At 36.7% G+C, this 24,403-nt stretch overlaps 1 protein-coding gene across 1 annotated transcript; it reads right to left on the reverse strand.

Moving 5' to 3' along the window:
* Window positions 1–3,551: 3,551 nt before the first annotated feature.
* On the reverse strand, window positions 3,552–9,580 carry LOC122344882 (putative gonadotropin-releasing hormone II receptor). Its single transcript, XM_043238500.1, has 3 exons — window positions 8,950–9,580; window positions 6,999–7,203; window positions 3,552–5,981 (listed from the first exon to the last, which is right to left on the reverse strand). Exons 1-3 carry the CDS (start codon window positions 9,496–9,498, stop codon window positions 5,515–5,517), a joined length of 1,221 nt encoding a protein of 406 aa, XP_043094435.1. The 5' UTR covers window positions 9,499–9,580; the 3' UTR covers window positions 3,552–5,514.
* Between the last annotated feature and the right edge of the window lie 14,823 nt (window positions 9,581–24,403).

The raw sequence follows: 24,403 nt of genomic DNA on the forward strand, positions 1-24,403 counted from the left end.
GTGGAGAGTATATGGCCATGACTCTTGGGATTTTTAGTGACCACAGAGAGTCAGGACCTCAGTTTAACGTCTCATCTGAAAGACGGAAGTTATGAGTTTCTGAAGTTTTCGTGTTGGAATTTGGTCCCATTCTTCCCTGATAGGTTTACAGCACCAAAAAATTAAAATTAATTGTTTTCTCACCCTTGAGTAGTTCAAAATGTATATGAATTCATTTTTCGGCTGAACACAAAGGAAGATGTTTTGAAGAAAGTTTGTAACCAGGCTGTTTTGGGTAACCACTGACTTCCATAGTATTGTTTTTTTTCTACTATGGACTGCAGGAAGGCCAATTAATCACCCAGACTCTTCTACTATGAAGCCATGCTGTTGTAATGTATGTAAAGTATGTGGTTTTGCATTGTTCTGCTGAAATACACAAGGTCCTCCTTCCTAGATGTCATCTGGAGGGGAGCATGTCTTGCTATAAAAATGTATGTACCTTTCAGCATTCATAGTGACTTCAAAAAATGCAGGCTGCTCATACTATATGCACATATGCACCCCCATACCATCAGAGATGCTGGCTTTTGAACTGAATGCTGATAACACGCTGAAAGGTCTCCCTCCTATTTAGCCCGGAGGACACGTATCCGTGATTTCCAACAAGAATGTCAAATTTGGACTTGTTTGACCTTAGAACATTTTTCCAATTTAAAACAGTACATTATAAATGAGCTTTGGCCCACAGGACACAACAGGCCTTCTGAACATGTTCACATATGGCTTCCTTTTTGCATGATAGAGCTTTAGTAGATGGCATGAGAGATTGTGTTTACCAGCAGTGGTTTCTGGAATTACTCCTGGGCCCATTTAGTAATGTGAATGACAGAATCATGCCGATGAGTGATGCAGTGTCATCTGAGGGGCATCAAACAAAGCTCTTTGGCCTTGTCCCTTTCTTTGGTTTCTCTAGATCTTTTGATGATGTTATGCACTGTAGATGATGAGAATTCTTACGTTGAGAATTCCACAATCTTTAACGCAGTCTTTCACAGATTGGAGAGCCTCTGACCATCTCCCTGTCTCCTGTTATTCATTTATTCATTTTATTCAACTAAAAAAAAAATGTCCCCAAATTTCATCGGGTTGTAACACAAATTTTAACATAAATATATTTACTGTAACTTTTTATTAATTTAAGGGATTCTTGTTGTGTGTATATATGTGTATATAGGCTACATAATATATACCTATATATTTTTTAAAGTATGTATTGCTTACTTTCTGGATCTGAACTGGCAGTCTCAACAGTCTTGTCAATGACAGGATGAAGCACGCTAGGCCACTAAATCCTAGGATAGATAGATTTTTTTCTCAACAAGTCACAGAAACTACATCTTATGTTGAGTCTTCCTTCCTTCCAGCCAGAGTTCGCATTCCGTTAAAATACGATCCTTTGGTAATTGAAAGACTTAATAGATGTGACAATCAAGCTATTGATGTCAAGACGGTCTGAATATAAGGGTCCCTCCTGAAACCTACAATCACCTCTACCTCTAATCTTCGAGATGTGTTTTCACCAGCTGTTCACCTTCTGTTTATGGACAAACTCCTCTCCTTGGTTTACGTATCCAGTTGATCTTCTGTCATCTGAAACATTTATTTATATGGACGGAGTACAGAGGAAAGGACAGCACAGATATAGGGCCTTATGAAAGCTGTTTCATTTTTCAATTCTCAGCATATGCTGTCTTGGCCTAATGGGCTGCTTTTATTTGGCCATAAGAGCTCTTCAATGAGGTGCAATTATGAAAGAAGTACAGATAAAGGTCGAATGGTTTCTTAAATCAAGTAAGTTGGAATCTGTGTGAACCCTTCCCATAGGACACCTTCAAAGGCTTCACACCATCTGTATCTGGGTCATTCTATAATTAAGAGTATTTGGCATTTGATAGTGAGAAGAAAAACTGCCCCCCCAACCCCCAAAAATGGTCTAACATTGCAAATCCAATATTTCTAAGTCTGCACTGTCCATTTTGATAAGGCTTTGTCGATTTAATGAATAATGAATTTGATTTAAGTTATTTCATGTTTTAGAAGTTTGCCTCTTAACATCAACTCCTTAGCTGCTGCTAGTTTTATCTGCCCTGGAAGAAAGGGTCATGGGAGGAATCAATAATTCAGTTCAATTTAAACTTTTTTGTATGGTGCTTTCACAAAGAGCTCCAAAGCAGCTATGCAAAGAAAGATGCCTCACAATCCGCAGTGTACAAGCCAAAGGCGGAGGTGGTACAGATAAAATCCTTTCTAAATGTGAAGGCTATATGAAGACAAAATGTTAGGAGGAACCTTGGCTTATTGTATTCTGCAGTATTTTTGGCCCACTTACATACCTTTTCTTATTCAGCTGATGCATTTTCCACACTGACTTAAAACTGAGCAATTGTGTTACAAAATACTATATTGTTTGTTTATATATGACTGAGAGAAACCCATAGTTTGTGATATTCAGTAGAGGACAATGTTTTGTAAATTCATCTTGCCTTTTTAAATTAAAAGACTGCATGCTCTATTCTAGTCTAATATGAGATGTTGCCATACAAATTTTCATTTACCTGCGTCAGTGTTTCCTACATCAGCAATAAGGAATTACTCTGTTAAAGCACAGCTCTCAGTCATTACTCATACTTTTACTGAACAAAGCTTCAGGACACACTTGCCTGTTGATATCACATGAACATGCCTACCTCATTTGTACGTCGCTTTGGATAAAAGCGTCTGCTAAATGACTAAATGTAAAATGTAAATGTAACACAAATTTAAATAGAAAAAAAAAAATGTCAATCAGGTATAATTTGCTTTAAGACAAACTGTGTGTAAATTAATCAGCAAACACCATCACTAAAATCTTTGTACTGATGAAAATCTCAAAAATGCAGTTTTTGAGGGGTGGGACTTCACATCATTAGCTGAAACAAGGTTTGTATAGCAACAGGCTATTAGCTGTTTAATAATGCAGTCAAGTCAAAGGCTAATGGTAATAATTACCATTAAGTGTCCAACGCTGTAGAGACCAATACATATAGTGCATTACCATTCTAATAAATCATCTCATAATTCACCCCCCTGTCTATTTTTCCAGAATCAGTATTTGGATCAATAGATGGTGTGGATTTAAGGAATTTAACACAAATATGCATTGTGTTCTGTACGTGTGTGCTTCCGACTACGAAACAAATCCAAAAGTCATTTTGATTATAAAAGTTTAGTGCCTTTTAAGGGTTAAAATTTGTGACTTGAAGGAGATTTTAAGGAAAGCGCAGCGCCCATTACAGCCAAAAAATAAATAAAATAATTTCCATGTTTAATATGCTGCAAAGAAAGCATGTTTTATGCAGAAACATTGTAACTGTTGTTTCTTCTCATCTTTTTGGGTTTTACTTAGCTTGTTTTATGTATTCTCAGGAACATAATTGCCATTAATGCGGTATGCAAATTTATTACAAGCCACAACAGAATGGTTTGAATTGTTATTCTTTAACAACTTGTGGAGAAATAAATTAAAAACCTTTCTAAATTAACATACGTTTATTACTGCTCCACGTAACCCAGAACAAACAATGTAAGGACACGCAATACAATATCATCGCCATGCACAACAAGAGAAAAGAAAAGCTTTACCTTTCTTCTTTTCATAAACACATTGGCATCATGCATTTAAATAAGGTTTTTAACACTGTCACCTCTTTAGATTAATGTCAACAGTTCATATAAATACCATATCATATTCACACCATGATGCAGCAATGTTTTTGCTCCATGTAATCTCTTAATCCTTCTCTTCAGCAAATACATATATATGGATAGAATGAGAAAATACGTAAATACATTTTAAGCCCTATTGCACCAGGCACAGTTGTAGCAACAATGTGTACTAATGTTTCCGTCTGAGAACATTAAAGTGCAGCCGCAGTTCACTTACAGTAATGACCGGATACTGTGTATGCATAAATATATTTTCCCTTCACCCATGAAAGATTGACTGATAGGACCCCCCTTTCATTTTCCTCCTCGGTACACTTTCTCGCAGGGCTATTCCATTTACTGAAGTTGAAAATCTAGGTCATTAAGGCCTAAGTACATCCTGTAGTGACATGGCAAACACAAGAAGCACAACTGTTGGATGTCACGTGACTCTTTCAGAAACATTCGAGCACACGGCATTGATCATGGTTCTGCTGATTATAGAGCACTGTCAGAACACGTAACGTCACGTCAACAGAAATGATAGTATTCACCTGACACTAAAATGAGGAAAGCTTTACAGTTTGTCAGTCTCCAGTTGGACTTCAGTACCCTGTGACAAAAGAAGCACCTTCCCTGAGAAGTATGATGTAAACACATTCATGAGCAATCAAATATCATTTTAAAGCTAAATAGTTTGTCGTACGGTATGGTGTTGGCCTCAGTGCAGTGTCACTTCATAAGTTTGTTGGTATTCGTAATGTAAAGCATGGTTCTAGCGCACATGCATATTTAAGTATGTTTGAATAGACACTCAAACGTACATTATCAAAGTACTGCAAAAATATCATATTAAAAAAAGACCCTAAAATCCTTTTTAGATATTTCTGGTGCTGTTCTGTACTTTTGTTCTGTAAATTGTTGGTTAGCATTAGGGTAGGAGTGGGCTTCAAAAATATGTATAGTTACAAAATATACATTATGAATCCTTTGTATATAGTGTTAAAACGTTTATATTTTAGATGTTGCTGATACATTCATATTGTACATTTCAGCCTACATCCAAACATACAAAACAATGTACGTGAATACACCATAAACGCATATTCTAATGGGTTCAGGCTGCCCAGTAATACTAGCGCAATGCGATATCTACTGGGGATAGTTAATTTTTGTCTAAATCCATCCCAGAAAAAAAGTCAATAAACGATAGCATCTCAAGGGTTCCTCAAAAGGTGTGACTGAACGCTTCCAATTAACACAAGACAATTATTCAAGAACCAGTGTACACGAATTTGCATTTGTAATATCTCAAAACGGTAAATCCACACATCTTATCTGTTTGTAGATGAATCTAATTTCTTCAGCTATTCAAGAGCGATGCCCTTTGTGATAGCAGGTGGAGATGCTGCAGATGAGATGTAAAAAGCCCTTGATGTAAATGACATTTTCAACAAAAGCCACAATTATAAACAGTCTAATTAATCTACAGTGTGATTGGCGTAGTTAGTAAAGAGCAAATGATTACAAAGCTTAATTACCTGTGTCAGGGAAATGGATGGGTATTAAATATAAGTAATTGAGGCAGCTCATCAGCGAACGAATCAAAAGATGTGACACGCTTGGGCTCAACTGGAATCCGTCTAGCGCTGTTGAGGAGAACAGACTGGAGTGTGTTGTTGTCTCATTGTTCTTGCGAGCAGCTAGACAGCCAGTACAAGGCCTGCCTTGTCACATGCGTATCTTTAATCAAATGACACTTTCAAGGCTGGATTGGTAGGGTTGCCACTATTCCTTGCTTTCGCTGTCAGCCGGCTTCTTATCTTCCCCACTCACCGCATTCTGCTCCGGGTCAGCTCCTGGACCGGTCTGGGTCACTCTTTTCATGCGAAATGGGGATGGTGAGCATTTCAATGAGCCCGTCATGATGGAATTATTCTCTGACTCTGTGAGTACAACCGCGCTGCGACAGTAGCGCTTCAGTCCTTTGCGAAAATGGATAGTGAAGAGGCCATAAGTGATGGGATCCAGAATCGCATTAAAGAGTCCAAAAATAAACAGTATGTGAGTAAGTGAGTGAGAAACTGTCTCTTCTAAATCCTCAGGCAGGAACCAGTACCAAAGACCCAGCAAATAGTATGGAGTCCAGCAAACTATGAAAGAGGTCACTATGACTATGCTCATTTTCAAAGTCCTCATACGGGCCTTTGGGATGTTGCTGTTTGAACGCCGTAAGTGGACTTCCTTTGACGATACTGTAAAAGCATGAAGAAATTTGCAATGAAAATATCATTTTTTACAAGCTTTTTACTTCACTACTGCTTAACCACAAATCCAAATTTCTTCATCGTTTAACCACACTTGCGTAATTTAAAACCTATATGACTGTTATTTTACCGTACGGCTCAAATTTCACATTTTCAATGACTTCTTATTACGAAAGTCCCAAATAATTGGACCTCATTTGGAAGACACTCATGGACTGTCATATAAAAAAAACGTTTCTTAAATGAATTTGTCACGGACTATTGAAATGTGAGTTTTAAGCAGTGTACACTCTCAGAAATAAAGGAACAAAAGCTGTCACTGGTACATAGTAATACCTAAAAGGTCAAATTTTGGTATCTTAAAGATACATAGTAGTACTTAAAGTCTACATATTTAAACAAAAGTGTATCTCTTTAAAAGGTACTCCCCAGTGACCTTTTTGTACCTTTAACTTTATTTTTGAGAGTGTGATTGTCATTTTTCTGATGCCGACAGCAGACATGGTTACGCAGCATGATGCAACTTGATCCATAAAAACGACAGTACTAAATCATTATAATCAGTAATTATGTCCACACTGTAAGCAACAAATGCCAAATTGGTTTTATTCTGGGACACAGCATCACAGGGGCGTAACATTTCCATCACACACTCGAGGTATTTGGCCAATAGCTGTCCAATTAGCGTGCACCTCGCTTTCCAGAACGACGAGCTTTGTAAAAATTTATAGGTCTCAGAAAGACAGGGCATAGAGGTGCAACAATAATGTACAGTATTTGTAAAATAATGTATTTTGAAAACTACATAAATTGCATTAATGTTCTTTTTAGCAACCTTTTAAGTGAAGAGTGACCTGAATTTTTTTTTAGATACTGTTGTGTCTTTAAATCTCACTGAAAGATATTATTAATATAATATTCAAAGAACACCCCGATTCATATAATGGCAGGACTCATTGATATAGTCTATAACATTAGCCTCTTTTCAAATTAAACGCCACCTACTGTTTCCTTTGGTCATCCTTCGAGAGATCTCCACCAAGATCCTTGTGTAACAGCAGATCATGATGGCCAGAGGTATCAGGAAGAGGCAAATGAAAGTAAACATATTGTAGATGGTCTCCTGCCAGTGTTTGACAAAGCTCCCTCGTGTGGTGCACTGAGTGAAATTGGCTGGTACCGTGATGGTCACATTGTGAAACAGGAACATCTGTTGGGAAAGCAGATTACAACTACTATTAAATACCTCCAAAATGCCTAATAATACCTTCTAGTTCTAGTAGAAAATTTGCCGTGAGGCCATTAAAGATCCAGATGGGTCTGTTTCTTTATTATAACAGATTAGTATAATGACTAATTGTGCCTGTTCTGTCCTGAACTGTGAACCCCGAAGTGACAGTTAAATGCTAAATCTTATACGCATCTACAGCTAATCAAGTGAACACTGTCAGCTGTGCAAATGAGAAGTGGCGTATATTCCCTACAGAAAGATATTCAGTGTTCCCAGGATCAGTCTTTTACAGAACATTTCATAAATATTATGATGGCAGACTACATAACTATGACAAGGAGATTTTCCCAAATGACAAATGAAGACCGGCAGAGCCAATGGTGACATATAGACTGAAGCCATCTGTCTGTTTATGCTTTAGAAGTGATTCACAAAAAAAACATGGATAAACAAATGACAACAAAATATCCCCTATAACCCAACGTTATCTTATATCGTCTGTCATATCTGTCTGAAATGATCTCATTCAAGCACATCTGCTGTGTCGTAACAATGTTGTTATAGTGTGGAGTTTTGGAGCTCATTCTTTTACCTGGCTGACTCGTCATCAGCCTCCTCTAAATTTGGAAGCGCACCGATTTGAAGCTCTCTTCTTCATCAGGAGGAGCAAATAAAGAGGTCTCCGTATTTATTACTTCAACTATTTTTTTAAATGTGCACTCCTCCTCTGATTGAGAATCAACCCTTTATTAACATTCATTCCAGTAACTCCTGCTGCTTTCATCTTTACCATTTCAGATATTATAGATGAAGGTCACAGAGCGTTTTCTCCAATATTGGTTTGAGGCTCATTTAAGAAAACATGTAAAATGTAAAAACATCTGATTGACTTAAAACGGCATAATTTATATTTGTGTGTGCGTGTAAGGTTGAGTGACGTGTCTCAGTTTAGGCGCCAGTCATCATGTTGAATCTGATGAAATTAAAGGGCTGATCGGAGTGTGTACTTTAATTGCTGAACTGATTTAACGTCTATGAATTTTACAACACTTTCTAGCTCTGGTTCTAATTTTACTACAGGGAGAATACTGAATATGAAATAAGCTACTGATTTAAAGCATAAGGTTTTCAATATGATCCTGGCAAGAGAAATAATGTTACTGTAATATGTTAAAGGGGTATTTTAATCCCCTTTACACCCTTTACCTTAACTTTACACCCCAAAAAGAAAATTCTGTCATCATTCACTCACCCTGATATCATTACAAAGCTGTAATAACTTTCTTATTATATGAAAATGGGATTGTCAGTGATGATGCATTGCACACAAGCATTGAATAGAAAAGAGCAGTCTGGACATTCTGTTAAATAACTTCTTTAGTATTCCACTAAAGAAAGTAAATTAAACTGGTCTGGAATGACATGGGAGTAAATGATTTTGATTTTCCATTTTAAAAACTGCATAACACACTTGTCAAATGCATTTTCCATTCAAAGTGAATGAATTTGCTGTTTAAAATGAGACTAAATACAAAAAATTGGAATATTTCAAGTCTGTACCCAAGAAGGCAAGTCGTTAAACCTCCTGTCGTTTTCATTTTGATTTCTCTACTTGATTCCGGGTGTTACGCCAGACTCTGGGGGATCTGGTGAATTCAAGTAATGCAGCATACAGAGATAAGACACCAATGAAAAACATGAAAAATCACTCAAGCGGCTCCTCACCTGAGGGACAGAGAGAACAACACTCATCACCCAGGCCACGCTCAGCATTATTTTGTTCTTCTTCTTAGCCTTATTGATGGCCAGAGGGTTGAGAATGGCCGACTGCCTGTCCAGGCTTATGACCACAGTCACGAACGCGCAGGAGTACATCGCCACAAGCTTCAGAAACATTAGCAATCTGCAAGCCAGATCCCCCGCCAACCACTGAACCGTGATGTTCCAAGCCGCATCCACTGGCATCACGATGAAAGTCACCAGCAGGTCGGCGACGGTGAGGTTCATGATTAAAATTCTTACGTGAGACTTGCGCTTGTTGTTGGTGCTGGCAGCCCACAGCACGGAGAGGTTGCACACAGCTGACACTGCACAAAGAGTGAAGGTAATTATCACCCTCACTTTTGCCGCCATGGAAAAAGTGGGCAGCTGCAACGCCGCTTCACCTGCGCTATTGTTACACGTGGGCAAGGTGTAGTCACAGCTACCGTTCAGAGCATCTGCAGTCAGCTGGTGAAACATGATGTTCTCAGATGTTGGAGAGCTGTCATTCATCACTGAAGAGTGAAAGCGTGTGTTTTTGCTGCATTCGCTCAGCTACCTGCTGCACAGTGAGGCTCACAGACAATTCATCATGATACGGGAAGAGACCGCGATTGTACCTGGAAAAGCTCCTTAACTTGATGGTAGCCTACTAGAGTCAATCTAAAAAAAAAAAAAAAAAAAAAAAGCAGATGTCAATCTTGTCATTAAGTGTAGACGGTTTCATTCATTTCACACATACAATAAATAAATAAAATGTTTATGGATGAAAACAAATGCATCATCACAGGACAAGTTTGATATTCATTGATCATGATAAAATTATTGTTTACTATAAAACGACTTTTTGAAGAACACTGAAGTATACGTTTTCCAGCAAGGTACTATTTCTGCTTTTCTACTTCAAAACGCTAGGTTACTTGTCCTGTCTTTTTAACATGCATTCAAACTTCCAAACAGGGTAATCTACTCATTCAGCAGTCGCCGGTGTATATTTAATGTGGTTATTCTAATTAACATAATTTTCAATCTTACCCGAGACACTTCTCCCCAAACGACCGCTTAGTGCATTAGAAGAAATCAAATGACCTTGAAATAAATAGATGTTTGTACATGTCAGCTACTTATGAACCTTAGTCAATTCGCATCATCCATTATTTCTAAAATCCGATCTTCAAGTTCGAATGTAGCTCTTCCCGATCACTTCTCCAGACAGATGAGTACTCTGTCATCCAACAAGACACCTGTTCGCAAGGTGACATTCGTATTGGTGATATAACTTATTCAGGTTAAAGGCGTCTATGTTTTACAGAAAAAAAATACCATTTGAATGAACGGAAATAAGTTTCAAAAAAACATAAAATAGGTACGTATCTACCACAGCATCCTCAGTTGGTGCTTTCTATTCCGGTTGGCGAGTGAAGTGTCCGTGTGTGTCTGCTTCACTCTGCTTTCTACCTCTTAATTCCCTCGCGCGTCACTTGACAACACGCGCGCGCGCGCTCGCGCTCTCTCTCGCGTGGCGGTCTGAAGTGTCATCACGCAGGGCATGGTTGCGTTGTCGTTATAAATGCGTAACTCGCGTGGTTTAGGAAGATGCATTTTACGCAATTTTATCTAGAGCGGACGGCGAAGTGGGAATGTGGGAGGGAAAAGGTTTCCCAGTGGATTTGAAAGGTTGAAAAAAAGTTATTAGACCGAAGAATTTGAATTACCGTTTGATTGCCGTTTCAAACATAATTCCGGTAAACACGCGAATTAGATTACAAACCGGTTAGAGCATATTCACGCTGCGCCAAACTGATGTTCACAAATCTAACTCGAGATCACCTGGGGAGGTCACCATAGCAACAGCACGCGTTATAGCGAATCGATAAAACTCCCGAGTAGTTACTATCGTTGTTTTAAACGGTGTTTTCGGTGTGTCTAAAATAGTTTATTTCAAGCGAATCTAAAGTTCGTGTTAAGATAAGCCCCGAGAACTATACCTACAGAAAAAACTTTTAAAACGACGTGAATTCTCCTGACGGGCCATTTTCTATAATGCCTCCAATCCTGCTAAATGCTAATAGCACACGTAAATCACAGAAACGTGTGCTATTTGGGTAGTTATCATGATATTTCATGATAATTCATGATTTGACTTTAAAGAATTAATTTATTAGGCCTATATCATTTTAAAAATGTCTATTTTAGTGAAAGCAGAAACGCTGTTTTCGTGTCTCTTTAAAATGCAAGTGAGCTGCTTAGAATACACTGCTTTACAGAATACACTGCTAAAAATATACATGTTTGATTTTGATTTTCATGTCTATTGCACTGAATCGTTCCTTTTAAACCATATTAATTTAGACTTCTGATATAGGGTTTTCTGAGTGCACATATCTGCGGCGCGCGCACAGGAAGCGGCTGCCATTGTGCTTAAACTGGCAAATAATCAAATTTATGTGAAAAACGCACAAGAAAAACGCGTTACGTCTGTGAAGGTAAAAATGTGAAATTAGCTTGGCTAATTTTTTCACAAGTTTGCAAAGAATTAATAGGTTGTTCTTTTCACATTTTCCGTCTTACTTGCACTTAATGCAGAAAAAGTTAGATTTCAATGATGCATCACCTTAATACTGAAAAAAAAATAGTTCAGACTGTTCGTTCAGATCTTTTCTCACTTTTGCTGAACTCACCCTGTTGTGTGACCTGTCAAATCTTCAGATCTGTCTACCGTTGAGAAGAATTTGCTTGAAAGGTTATTTGTGGTTCAGGTTAGAAAATATAAGTTATTTATGGCCAGTTTATTTTGCATTCCTCAGGCACACGCGTGTATGTAGAGAGACCGGTTTCAATGACCTTGCTGAAAAAGAGTTTGTTAGCCTCTGAGAACGTATTTTAATTGAAATGGATTTAAAATAAAGCCAAATGGGAGTTGGGTGAATAGGCGTGTATTCTTAAGCATATAATAAACTGTATTTATATTCATTTTTAAAAAATCGATTTTTATTTTCCCTAAACGAATTACATAATTATTGTGTCAGTTATTAAACAAATAAATTCTCTTATCATAATGGACTTAGTTTAGGCTAATGTTCTTATAATGTGAAAGTAAATTAATTAATTATGTTTTTTTCTTTGGCCATATGCGACGGTTTGCACAATCATAACTCTTTAATGAATTGTATAACCATACATTAATCATAATTTACTCTCAGAGGCGTGATGTGGGCTCTGCATTGTACTTCACTGTTAGGATGAAGCCCCAGCAATCGTCACAATTGATTACACAATGAGAACAGCGTGCTCTCCTGATTAAAATGTATTTTCTAAGCATTGGCGTGGCAGTAATTGATTTCACTGGCTTTGTATTAAAGAGAAGGTGTCAGCGCTGCTGCTGCGAGGGAAATTAATTTCGCAGTGACCCCAAGGTCTCTCCTACCCACCCAGACCTGCAGACAGGAGAGGGTGCTGTGGCAGAAGTCAAGCTCAATTCAGCTTCAGAGGGTGTTGCAGACAGATCTGAGCTCCGGCCCGAGCTGGCCCCATTTCCCTGCTACAGGGAACTGAGCTGTCTGGCACATCAACACTGCAACGAATACGGCTCTCCCCTGTCTCCTCTCATTAAATCTTGCCATGTATAAACAAACACACAACCCCTCCTTCCCAAACACACGCAGGTATAGACATCCTGTCACTGGGGAGAACGGGAGAACTTATTAAACCCTCTCCACGGGTATAATGTGCACCGCAAACCTGCTTAGAGAGCAGTCGCACCCGGCTAAGAATTTGAATGACAGACTTTTGAACCGCTATCTTCTGGTAGAATATTGAAAGATTACCTGCAATAAGAATGGGTGCTTTTGTAAACTGGAAATATTGTATAGCTAGCCTTTATTCTGATTTCGTATTTCCTATACAGCGTAACTCTTCTCTTGCCCTCATTCAGAGAGGGCAGAGAAAGTTAATTTCCAGAAAATCTCATAAAAAGAAAGTCACCCTTACCGCAATAAAGAGAAGCATAAATTGAAATGAACATATGAACTTCCCTTCACGTTTCTACTGGGTATGTAGACTGCCCCTAGAGATATGAACCTTATTTTGGTCTGTTCAAAGAGGAAACTCGATAAATCTGTATGTTAATAAAGTAAAGAAGAATCAAAGCAACGTAACAGTACATTCATCCATTTTTGTATAGTTTTCATTTTCTCTAGAACGTTCTGCCACCTTCGATTAAATTAGTTTGGTCTTTAAATTTGCCCTCTTAAAATTAAAGGTTCTTTATCATAATAATGCTTGCATTCCATAGATTCTTTAGAATCAAATAAGTTCTTTAGATTCTGAAAAAGTTCTTCACGTAAGAGTAAAATCACTGAAATCTTTGTTGGGGAACCAAAAATGGTTCTTCTGTTTGCAAAAAGCCCTTTTGGATTTTTATTTTTAAAAGTGTATTTGATCTATTCATGTTCCAAGATTGCTGGCAGACGTATTGGGAGTTTGTGCATTATGTGAATAGGAATATGATTCCTTTTCCTGTGTGATTTGTTCGGGTGGGTCTTCATGTTTACAGTCTTAACTAATGAATCAGTGAATCATTCATTTGACTGCTTCGTTCAGATCGTTCACAATCGAAATCAGTCGTTGCGGCAGATCAGTGAACATGTGACTACGTTAGTGACTACGATTAGGGTTACATCAACCTTGTCTCATAAAAATATGTACCATATTTATGTACCTTACAGCGTGTTTCAAAGAGAAATGTCCACTGAACGGTGCTGAAACACGGGTTCAATACGTGATTGACTGTGTTGATATAGCTACGTATTGCTGTGTTTTCATTACATTAAATATCCAGGGACTGTCGCTAAACATAAAGGCTCTTTCTTGTGAAATATTGATTGATAAACGACTACGCACTTTTTTTTATACTTTCAGAAACGGTGCGGTTCAAATTTAAGCAATTAACCTTTAAAAGCAAACAAACCAGGGTTACACACACACAGAGAAAGAGAAACACTCTTGCGAATACAGATTTCATTCTCATTTATTCAATAGGATTTGAGTCTTTTATGGTATGTTTCAAAAATGATCTGAAAGGAGGTTGAAGGTTCATCCAACTCCATTATTGTAGTAAAGGTCATTTCACTGTCCAATATTGTGGTTTGTCCCCTGCACCGAAAAAAGGCTTATTATCTATCTGCATAATAAGCATGCATGAACAAAGAGCAAGAATCTTTCATAACCTCAAAGGTAATATATATTCTAGAATATATTAGTTCCATATTGGACTGTGTTGCGTTTTAGTCGAGTGCAAATTCATGTTACAGTTCCTTTCCATGTTTAATACGCATGGAAAACCATCAGCAGCAAAAGCTAAAATATATTTTTATGTCTGTGTAATTTTCCACTATTTATATATAAGTTTTGATAGTTTTTATTTTAATGTCATTTTTAATATTGAAAAAAGATCTCATGTTGCTCATCGAGGGCTTTGAAACTTGACAGCCTGACAATGTTATTTCAGAAAAATAAGTATTTCACACATTAATTGAAGTGGCATATCATCATTATACTGGTGTGATTATTTTCTCTTCTGAACATTTTGAGAATGCACTTCTTTCTTGCCTCCTTAACGCATGCCTGATGCACATTTTCATAAGCCCTTCTGTCCATGGCACCAAAAATATCCAATATTCATACAAATTCACAAAGGGGTTATACAGGCGTTCATGTAGACTGGGCATAGGCTGAACATTAGGCTGATAAGCGCACGTTGCAGTATAAATAGGAAAACCCCTCCAGGCAGGACTGGGTTTAGAGGACAAGGAGCACTCATTCGCAGCATGAGATTTTTACAGAGAGTTCGCGTGCGGCAAAATTCGTGCTGATTGTAGAAACAAATAGCTTCCTGAATGGCATCCTGTACCTTAAATTGCAGTTTGTGAAGGGTTTTTTTTAGAGACTGGGAAACAAAGGTGATGGTTAAATTCGGAAGCAATTTTTTTTCTTCAAGCTGTACTCGATTGGTTTTTAGCAATTATCCTCAAGTGTTTGCCTTTCCATTTTCTGGGAATGATTTTGAAACTGTTCAAAAGGATATCTTCACAAAGACTCGGGCATTTGAAATTCTGCTGGTAGTCATTCGTAATTCGTGTTATATAAATGCGAAATATCAAATAATTAATTGCTGCTTTTATTTAATATATTGTTATCAGATCTGCCCGTGGTTATTAAAATATACACTTTAGCTGAACATCGATTGTGACCGATGCAGAAGAAATGCTGGAGTCTTGTTGGTAACATAAAAATGAAGCCCGGGAGGGAGTGGAGAGCAGTCGAGAAAGGTGGAAACAGCTGTGTCAGAAAGCCCTAGTTAGATGCATCTTGATGTATACCAACCCGAGTAGAGAGGTGAGCAGACAGGTGTGGATGGTGTGAATGTGACATCCAGGTGCATTAATCCAGTGTTGATGCAGTCCATCTATGATGCACCTCTTCTGTTCTGAAAGCCCTATAAGAGAGGTTTGACATCATGGCAAGGTGAATATAATACTGGAGACAATTGACTAAATCATGACTCAAAACATGCACCTCAGACCAGCAAAATAAACCTATTTTTGTTTTGCTAGAGCAAGGTCTGAGGGTCTAAGTAACGAATAACAATCAGCTTACAAAAAAACAAGTAAAAAAAAAAAAAAAGGCTAAAAAGTCATTTTATTCATCTTTGTGCTTTTTTTTCCCATTATTTCAATGGATGTCAGCAGCTGTATATCTCAACGTTGTTAGTACTTATACTTAAAGTTCATTTTTGGTTCCTCAAAGAACCTTTTTAATAAATATTTTTCCAATCCGAAGAATCTTTTGTGCCATGGAAAGGATCTATGTAGTATATTTTTTCTTTACAGAGCCATAAGTGCCCTTTAAGAATATGCATTGATACCAGCATATCTTTCACTCAATGTTTCTTGTAAATGTGACTTTCTACCTTTACATTTATAACTCACTGTGGGTTTTTTTATGTTGCAGTGACCTTTTATCTAACAGCTGCTACTAAATCCAATTGTAAATACAAATGTAATTATGAATATTTTCTTATTTTAAGCTTTCACATTTACTGTATTCATTTTTTTACAGTGATTTAGATATTGAGATTTAAAAAAATCAATTTTACAGCTATCTCTATGAAAGCCTGAGACTTTACAGCATATCTCACAATCCAGCTTTTCAATTCATACTTTATCTCTCATACTTGCGACATGCAAAGTGCAAGTTTATATTTAGGGATGAAACGTTGCATGTTTGCTTTTTATCTTGCTGTTGCAGCAGTATTTAATTGCAAAGTATGTGTCTTGTTGTTGGGTTTTTTTACCCTCTCAATTAAATCTCACAATTAACATTTTTATTGCAGTTTGTAAACCGACTTTCTTTTGTGTTTTTCAATTATAAAGATATTTCCATGGAAACCTGCAACTTTGTTTTATACCTAACAAGGCAACTTTACAAAAATGTGACTACACAGAGACGGCTTCAATACATATCTGTCATGAACATTTCTGTGCGGTTCATCAAGAAGAGCGAGGGGAAAAAAACTTTTTTTTTAATTTTTAAAATTTGATCTTGCACCACGGCAGAATGAGAAATGAGGAGCGAATGCATCACAGAAATGAACCTGCACACATTTTCTTGCTGAATATTACAAGTGACAGGTACACAGACACAAGAGGATATTAAGTACCAAGCCTTGTCAGAAGGTGCTGATGATGCAGAAGGTGCCGTCCACCTACACAGACATCTTGGAGAGTGTAATGGAGTTCATGCGTAAAGAGCCATATTTTTCATCTTGGCTTGTAATGGTGAGGTCAAAGAGAAAGCAGTCTGAACTGTTAAAGTGCACTGCTCATCGAACTAACAAGCAGGAGAAACTAACTAGAAGACTAAAATGTGAAACGTACTGCTTTCTGCTCAGAAGTGTGTGTGTGTGTGTGTGACTGTGAATGACTCTACAGTAGATTATTTACTACTGACATTGCAGCATAGGGTTCACCAAGCACCATGATGAAAAACATTGGCTGGTTAAACGAAGCTAACATTTCAAGAGGGTTTTCTTCTCTGTGAATGACTGCTTGGAGGGTATTAGAGCAAGACAGCGGCATTTATTTGCACCCACAAATAAATGTTGTTTTAGCGCCCAGCCCACTAAAACAAATCATGCAAATATGATAATGGTTCAAATGTGGCTACAGTATTCGTGCTGCATGGTTACAAATTGCGCAGTGTATTGCCTCACCCTGCATATATATTTACAGTACTCTGTTCACTAACCGTACTGAAATTAGATGCTGAATAAAATGTTTCAGCTTGCTGGTGCACTTGTTTGGTGCTCGGTGCTAAATATAAAAATAAATTAGATACTGAATCAGATTTAATAATAGCTACCGTTAAGGTGCTAACCAAGGCCATCAGTGAAACATAAAATACAATTTCTTTTTAATAATAGAAAGAATCTATTGCAATTTTCTTTTCACTGTGTGAATGAAGTTAGTGCTTCTCTGCTGCTAATTTAACATGAAAATAAACCCCATGGGCTTGTTTCTCTGCCCACAATTGGATTCTCATTTATTTGGCTTCCTTCTAACTTTCTACAGTTATATCGCTAAGCAGCATGATGCATTTTTACAGATTTTCTCCGGATTGGCTTTTTTTTTTTTTTAAGAGTGATGGAGAATGGCAGAAGGACATTCATGGAAGTGATATGAGCAGTTTCTTACAGTGTACATCGACTGCACTGGTGCAAAAGTTTGGAAGTAATATTTTTATTCAGTAAAGATGCATACAAATGAGTCTTTTACATTGTTACAAAAAGTTATTTATAATAAGTGCTTTTCTTTTGAACATTCTATTTTAGAGAATCCTGTGCCACAACAAAATTATGAATTAAAACAAGTTTAACAGTGATAATAAAATGATTATTTTTTGTTTGTTTTTTTTTTTTGGAGCATTTTTTGGATGGATCAGGTATACAGAAAGATACAGGAACATATATATTGAAGGAAAGTCAGAACATATGGATTGAAATATGAATATATGGAATGAAACTGGAATATATTTAATGAAAGTTTGAATATACCGAATGAAACTGGAATACATTGAATGAAACTTTCCAATTACTTTGCTGAACTGAACATTTTGGCAACAGCCAATCATATCTCAAGCAATACAAACTGTTTGGAGTGGACATCCCATAATGGTATTTCCCAATTTTATAATTTTTACTGCATTTTTTATTTTTGATCAGATAATAAATGCAGCCTTGGTAACAAATGTCTCTATAAATATAGGTCTGGCTGAATTGTACAAAGTGATGTAAGTGTTTTCCTATTCCTCCTTTTTAGAATATTTAGTTTTGCACAAAATATTTTACTAGGAAAGAAAAAAATAAATTAAAACCGGATCAAATAATCAAAAGTGTGGATTGATTCGGCGAAGACAAGCTAGCAGTTTCCATTCCAGCTGATTTAATTGGCCTTTCTGCAGGCTTGTGAAGTTTCTCCACACTGTCTCACAATGCAATGAGATTATTAAGGCATTGTCATGCTAGAACAAGAAAAGACTTCTCACAGAAGAGGTCCGCCACAAAGTCAGATCCAAAGCCAAGTAAAACTAAGCAGCCCCAGAATATTTTTTTTTCTTACCCTTTACACTTTCTCAGTGTCCTCCAGGGACATTCACCAGACAAATTCATCAGACAGAAAATGTATTTCCACTGATCCACAGTTCAGTGTCAGTGAGCTTTACTCCAACCGAATCTAAACTTTTGATTTTAGGCTTTTGCACAGATGGAAACCCATTACCCGATGCTCGTAACCTCATGAACAGTTGTCGGGCCAGAATTGCTTCCTAGAGCAGTTTGGATAGCTAATGTTTATACCCTTCAATAAGAGCCACCGCTCAGTAAATTTGTGTGGCCTATTATTTTGTGTCTGAACTCCCCTGGTGATGTCCACAGCACATCTCTAAGAAGGCAGAAATTAGTACAGAAGGTGCATCCCGTGATGGTGTCACACTCTTTCTAATTTCATTCATTAACAGTGTGTTCCAGAGGGAGAATAATCTTGTAGCGTCATGTTGTGTTGTTCCAAATAGAATTGCTCAAAAACAACTACTTCAGAGCCCTACCAAACGGTTTTATGTGGTAAAGCGCACCAGGGTCACAAATCGTCAAGCGTACACCACCACACATATGTGGCTTTTTTGCGGTTAATGACCGTCCGACTACAGGATTTAACACAGAGTAACAGCTCACTACTAATTCCAAGTACACTTTAACAGTCTGTCACAATTCCAGTTTCATTTATCAATTAATTTCTTTAATCATCCTTTGACTATGTTTTGGCCCACCATCTAGTGGCGAGAAGATTTTCTGGGTCAGTGCCAAACTTCCTTGCTAACTCCAGATCTAGGAGAGTTTTTCTTGAAACCCTTCCAAACGTTCGATTTTAACAGAAGGGGCTCAAACTACAGATAAAAGTCTTTCATTTATTTCAACACTTAATGAGCAGATGTTAAGCAAGCCAGAGAATGGTTTAGGTAAGGGAGCAGTCCGTGTGATAGTTTCACCGTAGATGATCTTGAAGGAACAGGTCTTTGTGTCTTGTAGGATGACTGGGGTATAGCACACAGCTCAGCAGATGGAGACATTTAGAGAACTAGGAGGTCTCTTCCAGGCAGTTTCGTAACACTTTACGTTGAATATTTTTTTGTGAATATTTTAAATAAAAGATCAAAAGGATTAACAGTGCGGATTAATTTTTACATCCTTCTTTGAGAATTTTTAGCAAGGGTGCAGATATTTTTGGCCATGACTGTACATTACACAACACTTGATACCCCGTTTAAAATATAAAAGTTCTAACTGACTTGATCCTAGTGATCTGAGTGGTCTGTTAGGTGTATAAATAGTGATCATATCTGCAATGTATTTAGGTCCTAGTCCATTGAGTGATTTATAAACGAGTAAAAGTGCTTTAAAATCAATTCTAAATGTCACTGGAAACAAAAAGCCAAAATGGGCTCTTTAATCTATTTGTAAAGTATTTTGCTGTGAAATAATCAAAGAGCGTGTATTAAGAGTATTGAAATCAGTGATGCTCCATGATACAAGGCCTCTGTGTGTCCTCCCAAGACACTTCTGGCAGTTGTGAGATGTTATATCAAGAATGTCACAATGCTATCTCAGTTTTACTCGGTCCATTCTCCCAGAGGAAATGTATCAAGGTCAGTTCTGTCTGGTTCTTATATTCCCCTACAATTTACTGTGGTTACTTTTCTTTGAGATGAAATTTATGTTGTTGAAAAACAGAAAATTGCTTTTTATACAATACAAAGTATAATTATATAAGCTTGCACATGCCCTTCCTAACAGTCAGTAAATGCTCACAGGATGCAATGTTCTTTATGTTCATTTTCAGACAAGATTTTCGCTTCAGCAGTCTCTTATTTTCTTTTATAAAAGCATATCCCCGGAATAAAATCATATTCAAATGAGATGCATCCTATAATAAATGTTTTTTGTACGTTAACATTTTTAAAAACTGACTCCACAATGAAGATTTCCAAATAACTTTTGACCACTGACTGGTCGAGGCTGCATTTTGGTTGAAAAGAAAAGAAGGTCAGTGCCGTGGCCTTAGTAGGTAACACACAAACTTTGACATATTCCGCTGTCTGCTCGTATGGTGACGTTTAAATATGAATCTAAATCCTTACATAACTTGCTAATGTGATCTTTACCTCACTTCCTCTGCTTCTCCTAATCAGAACTGCATCATTTTGCTCATCAGTGGATTCTCTGCAGAATGAGAGACCAGCATTAAACATTCAAATAATAAATAATAAAGTAATTCGCACGACTCCATTCCATCAATTAACTTGTAAACTGAAAAGTTTTATGCCCATAAGAATTCCATCATTAATTTTTTTTCAACATCATTTCTTAAGGCTAAAATATGAGCCCTCTATCCATAATATTTCTTTTCCCAGTCAAAAACTTGTCTTGTCTGAATCAGGAGAGAAATATGTTTGCAAGTGAAAACAGTCTAAAACAGTTCTGGGCTCAGAATTGTAAGGCTGCAAAAAGATATGACGAATAAATGACCCAGGGTTTAACAAAAAGTGTGCACCTAAGCTAAACTGTCAGTGCAGAGCTGGATTCATGACAAAATACTGTGTGTAGAGTAGCAAGACTTTCACCTGAAGATTTAGCAATATAGTTTAAAGTGTTTCTGGAGAATGGAGGGGTTAAAGGATGTTTCAGACCGCAGTAAAACATATTAAGAGTGTTTTCTCTTGGAGCATGAGAGGTCTTGATGCACTAAAATGCTGTGAGCTAGAAGCTTTCCATTAGATTCAAGGTAGACCCAAGTTTTAGTTTTTTTTTTAAGCTGCAACCTGATGCAACTGTATTCTGTGAGACATCCAAAGAGGGGAAGAGAATGCGTAGAATAGGCTTACTTGGTGTCGGAAATGCACATGCACGTAAAAATATGCAATGTATATAAATGCATGACAGGTTGTATCGTAACAACAGTTGTCAGAAAACCCGCTTTCTCATCCGGCAAATCACTGCAGTTTAGATCCAATGTAAAAGACTCAGACAGCAACAGACCTGGATTGCTGGTGTTGCTGGTTTCAGGACAAAAGGGCAAAAAATTGCAGACAATGTGAATTTCGAGTCTAGCGCGGCATTCAACATACATCACAAAGAGTCGATGTGAAGTGGAGCAAAATAAAGGTTAGATAAAAATCAGGTGGCATGAGGACCGAGGGACAGAGATGGTAAAGAAATGTGAAGGGACACGGGTACAGTTAGACAGAAATGGCTTTTCCAGAATTGATTTCATTAATGAATCCTTTTCTCGTATGTTTTGCATCCCAGTGGCTTGTTAACAATCCGTCTTTGCCGGTTTTACATTAAATCTTTACTGAAAGCGTGTTTTTTTTGACGTTTTATAATTCCATGGTTTTAAAAGATAAGATAATTACAGTGTGTGGAATTGTCATTAGCATTGTTTCCATGACAACATTACATCAAACTAAGTAATTATCATGTAGTACTGAACGAGAATAGCACATCAGTCGGTAACTGGTTACATATTTTACAGTTGTTTTGACAATTGAAATTGAAGTTTATCTTTGGTAATTCATCTAAGCAAAGCCATAGACTAAAAAAACATGGACATAGTGTCCGTGAGGAGCATTTTGAAGCTCAAAGTGGGCGGAGCCAGTGCAGTCATGTGGTTCATGGAGCTCTCAATAGCTCCAAACAACTCAATATGCTATCAATATGTCTGAATGGGTTTACGTACGATAGACAGCAGTTTCACTGTATTTGCAGCAATTTCAAGTGATTAATAACACATCATGTGAATTCTTTGTGTGTTAATAACTATGCTGTCTTTGTTTTACAGCTGCATTTTATTCTGGGGAGTGATTAAGAGACAGCATTAATATTTTTTGTTTTTATATGCTTATTATTCATATTACAATTAGCGTAGTATTTAGGGTTAAAATAGAAATAAATGGTTTTAATTTCCAGTGCAAAGAGGAAAATTGGAGGCGTTCGGCGGCCAGAAAAATAATATTCCTATTTATTTGTTTATGTTTTGCTTTAAGACATTTTCAAACAGTCAGTGTTTTGCTTTTTCCAAATGCTGAATTTAAAAAGTGCAATTATACTGACCATATTAGTATGACATTCATGTATAAGTGAATGTTAAAAAAAGGTACTTTTTTAAAATTTTATTTAACCCAATAAATATTAAAGAAACGTTTTTAAAAAACACAAGCACACCAACTGCATTTAGGGAAATGTATTCCTTTTAAATGGTCTTCACTGAGACTCATTCAGCTTCCTACAAGGAGAGAAAGTTTGTAGAATGACTAAGCTTATAAAATATGATAATATATATATATTCTAAATGGCTCTGCTGCAGTCCACCTGCCACTCAGGTTGCCAAACCCATAATTATGCAGAACTTTAAAGCTTAATATAAATTAAACAGATTTTTAAAATTACAAACTCTTAAAGTTATTTTATACTGCATGAATGAATGACAATACATGTCAGTGCAGGTCTAAGATGACAAAAAATAAAAATAAAAAATAATTACATTCTGTACAATGTAATCAAACATGTTATTTACAATTTAAAATAGTTGAGTTTTTTCAAATCAATTAAAAATATTTCTCCCAAAAATTAAGAGTTGTACGTTGTACAACATGTTGTATGTAAGTTTCTTTTTTTCTGTATAGTGAACTGATTGCACTGTATTTTATGTATTTTTTCTATTTATTTTCATTTTGAATCCATTTTTAATTATTGTAAAAGTTTTAAATTTTTCGCTTTATTGCTGTGATTATTCCTTTTTTATTTTATGATTATTTTATTTCCTTTTATGTAAAGCACTTTGAATTGCCATTGTGTCTGAAATGTGATATATAAATAAAATTGCCTCGCCTTGCCTGTATAGCAAAAATAAATCAATAAATAAAAGATATGTTTGACAGTTGAATGTAGCGATTGAATTTCATAGTATGGATAGGCCTTCAAAATATCTTCTTTTGTGTTAAATAAAAATAACTATCTTTTATAGTGAAATAGAAAATAATTATTTAATAATAATAATAATAATACAGCTATTGCTGTACTGTTAGAAATAAATGCAGGCTTGGTGGACAGAAGAGACTTCTTAAAAGCAAAATAAAAAAAACAACTTCCTGTTCAAAAACGTTTGATTGGTAGTGTATATAGAGAGATAAAATGTAAAAGCATTTTTTTTTTCTTTATTGCAGATTTCTGCTGGTCACGTTGTTTGGTGTGTACTGATTCTGCCAGCCGAGGACCAGTGAGACATTTCTCAAACTAGAAACTCTGATGTACTTGTCTCTTGTTGTTGTGCATCTGGGCCGTCCACCTCTGTCTCTGTCCTGATGTCTGATCCAGCTGACTGTCTCCTTCAAGCGCACAGCCATTCCAGGAAACGCAAGCTGCCTGCGCTCAATAACTCAACAAGTAATAAAAGAATATATTGCATTTTGCACATTTAATTAAGTGCACATAAACTGTTCAGCTGCCTGAGACATTAGAATGATTGTAAACGATATGGTTAAAAAAATAAATAAATAAAGGAATGAAAAGGATAGATAGACAGACAGATAGATTGATTGGTTGGTTTTCAACTGAAAATAGATGTTTGAAATAAAGACTCTCATCAAGGGATTGTTATCTCGGGGAAAATAGGTTTTCCTGAGAACATATTACCAGGAATACAATGCCCTCTTTATGTACATCTACTGAATCTCATGCTCTTCTTAAGATTTCTAGGAAGCAATCAAATGACACATAAGCATTTGTTAGCTCCGGTGTGTGTGGAGT

Source organism: Puntigrus tetrazona, chromosome 5, assembly GCF_018831695.1.
Source record: "Puntigrus tetrazona isolate hp1 chromosome 5, ASM1883169v1, whole genome shotgun sequence".
NCBI lineage: Eukaryota > Metazoa > Chordata > Actinopteri > Cypriniformes > Cyprinidae > Puntigrus > Puntigrus tetrazona.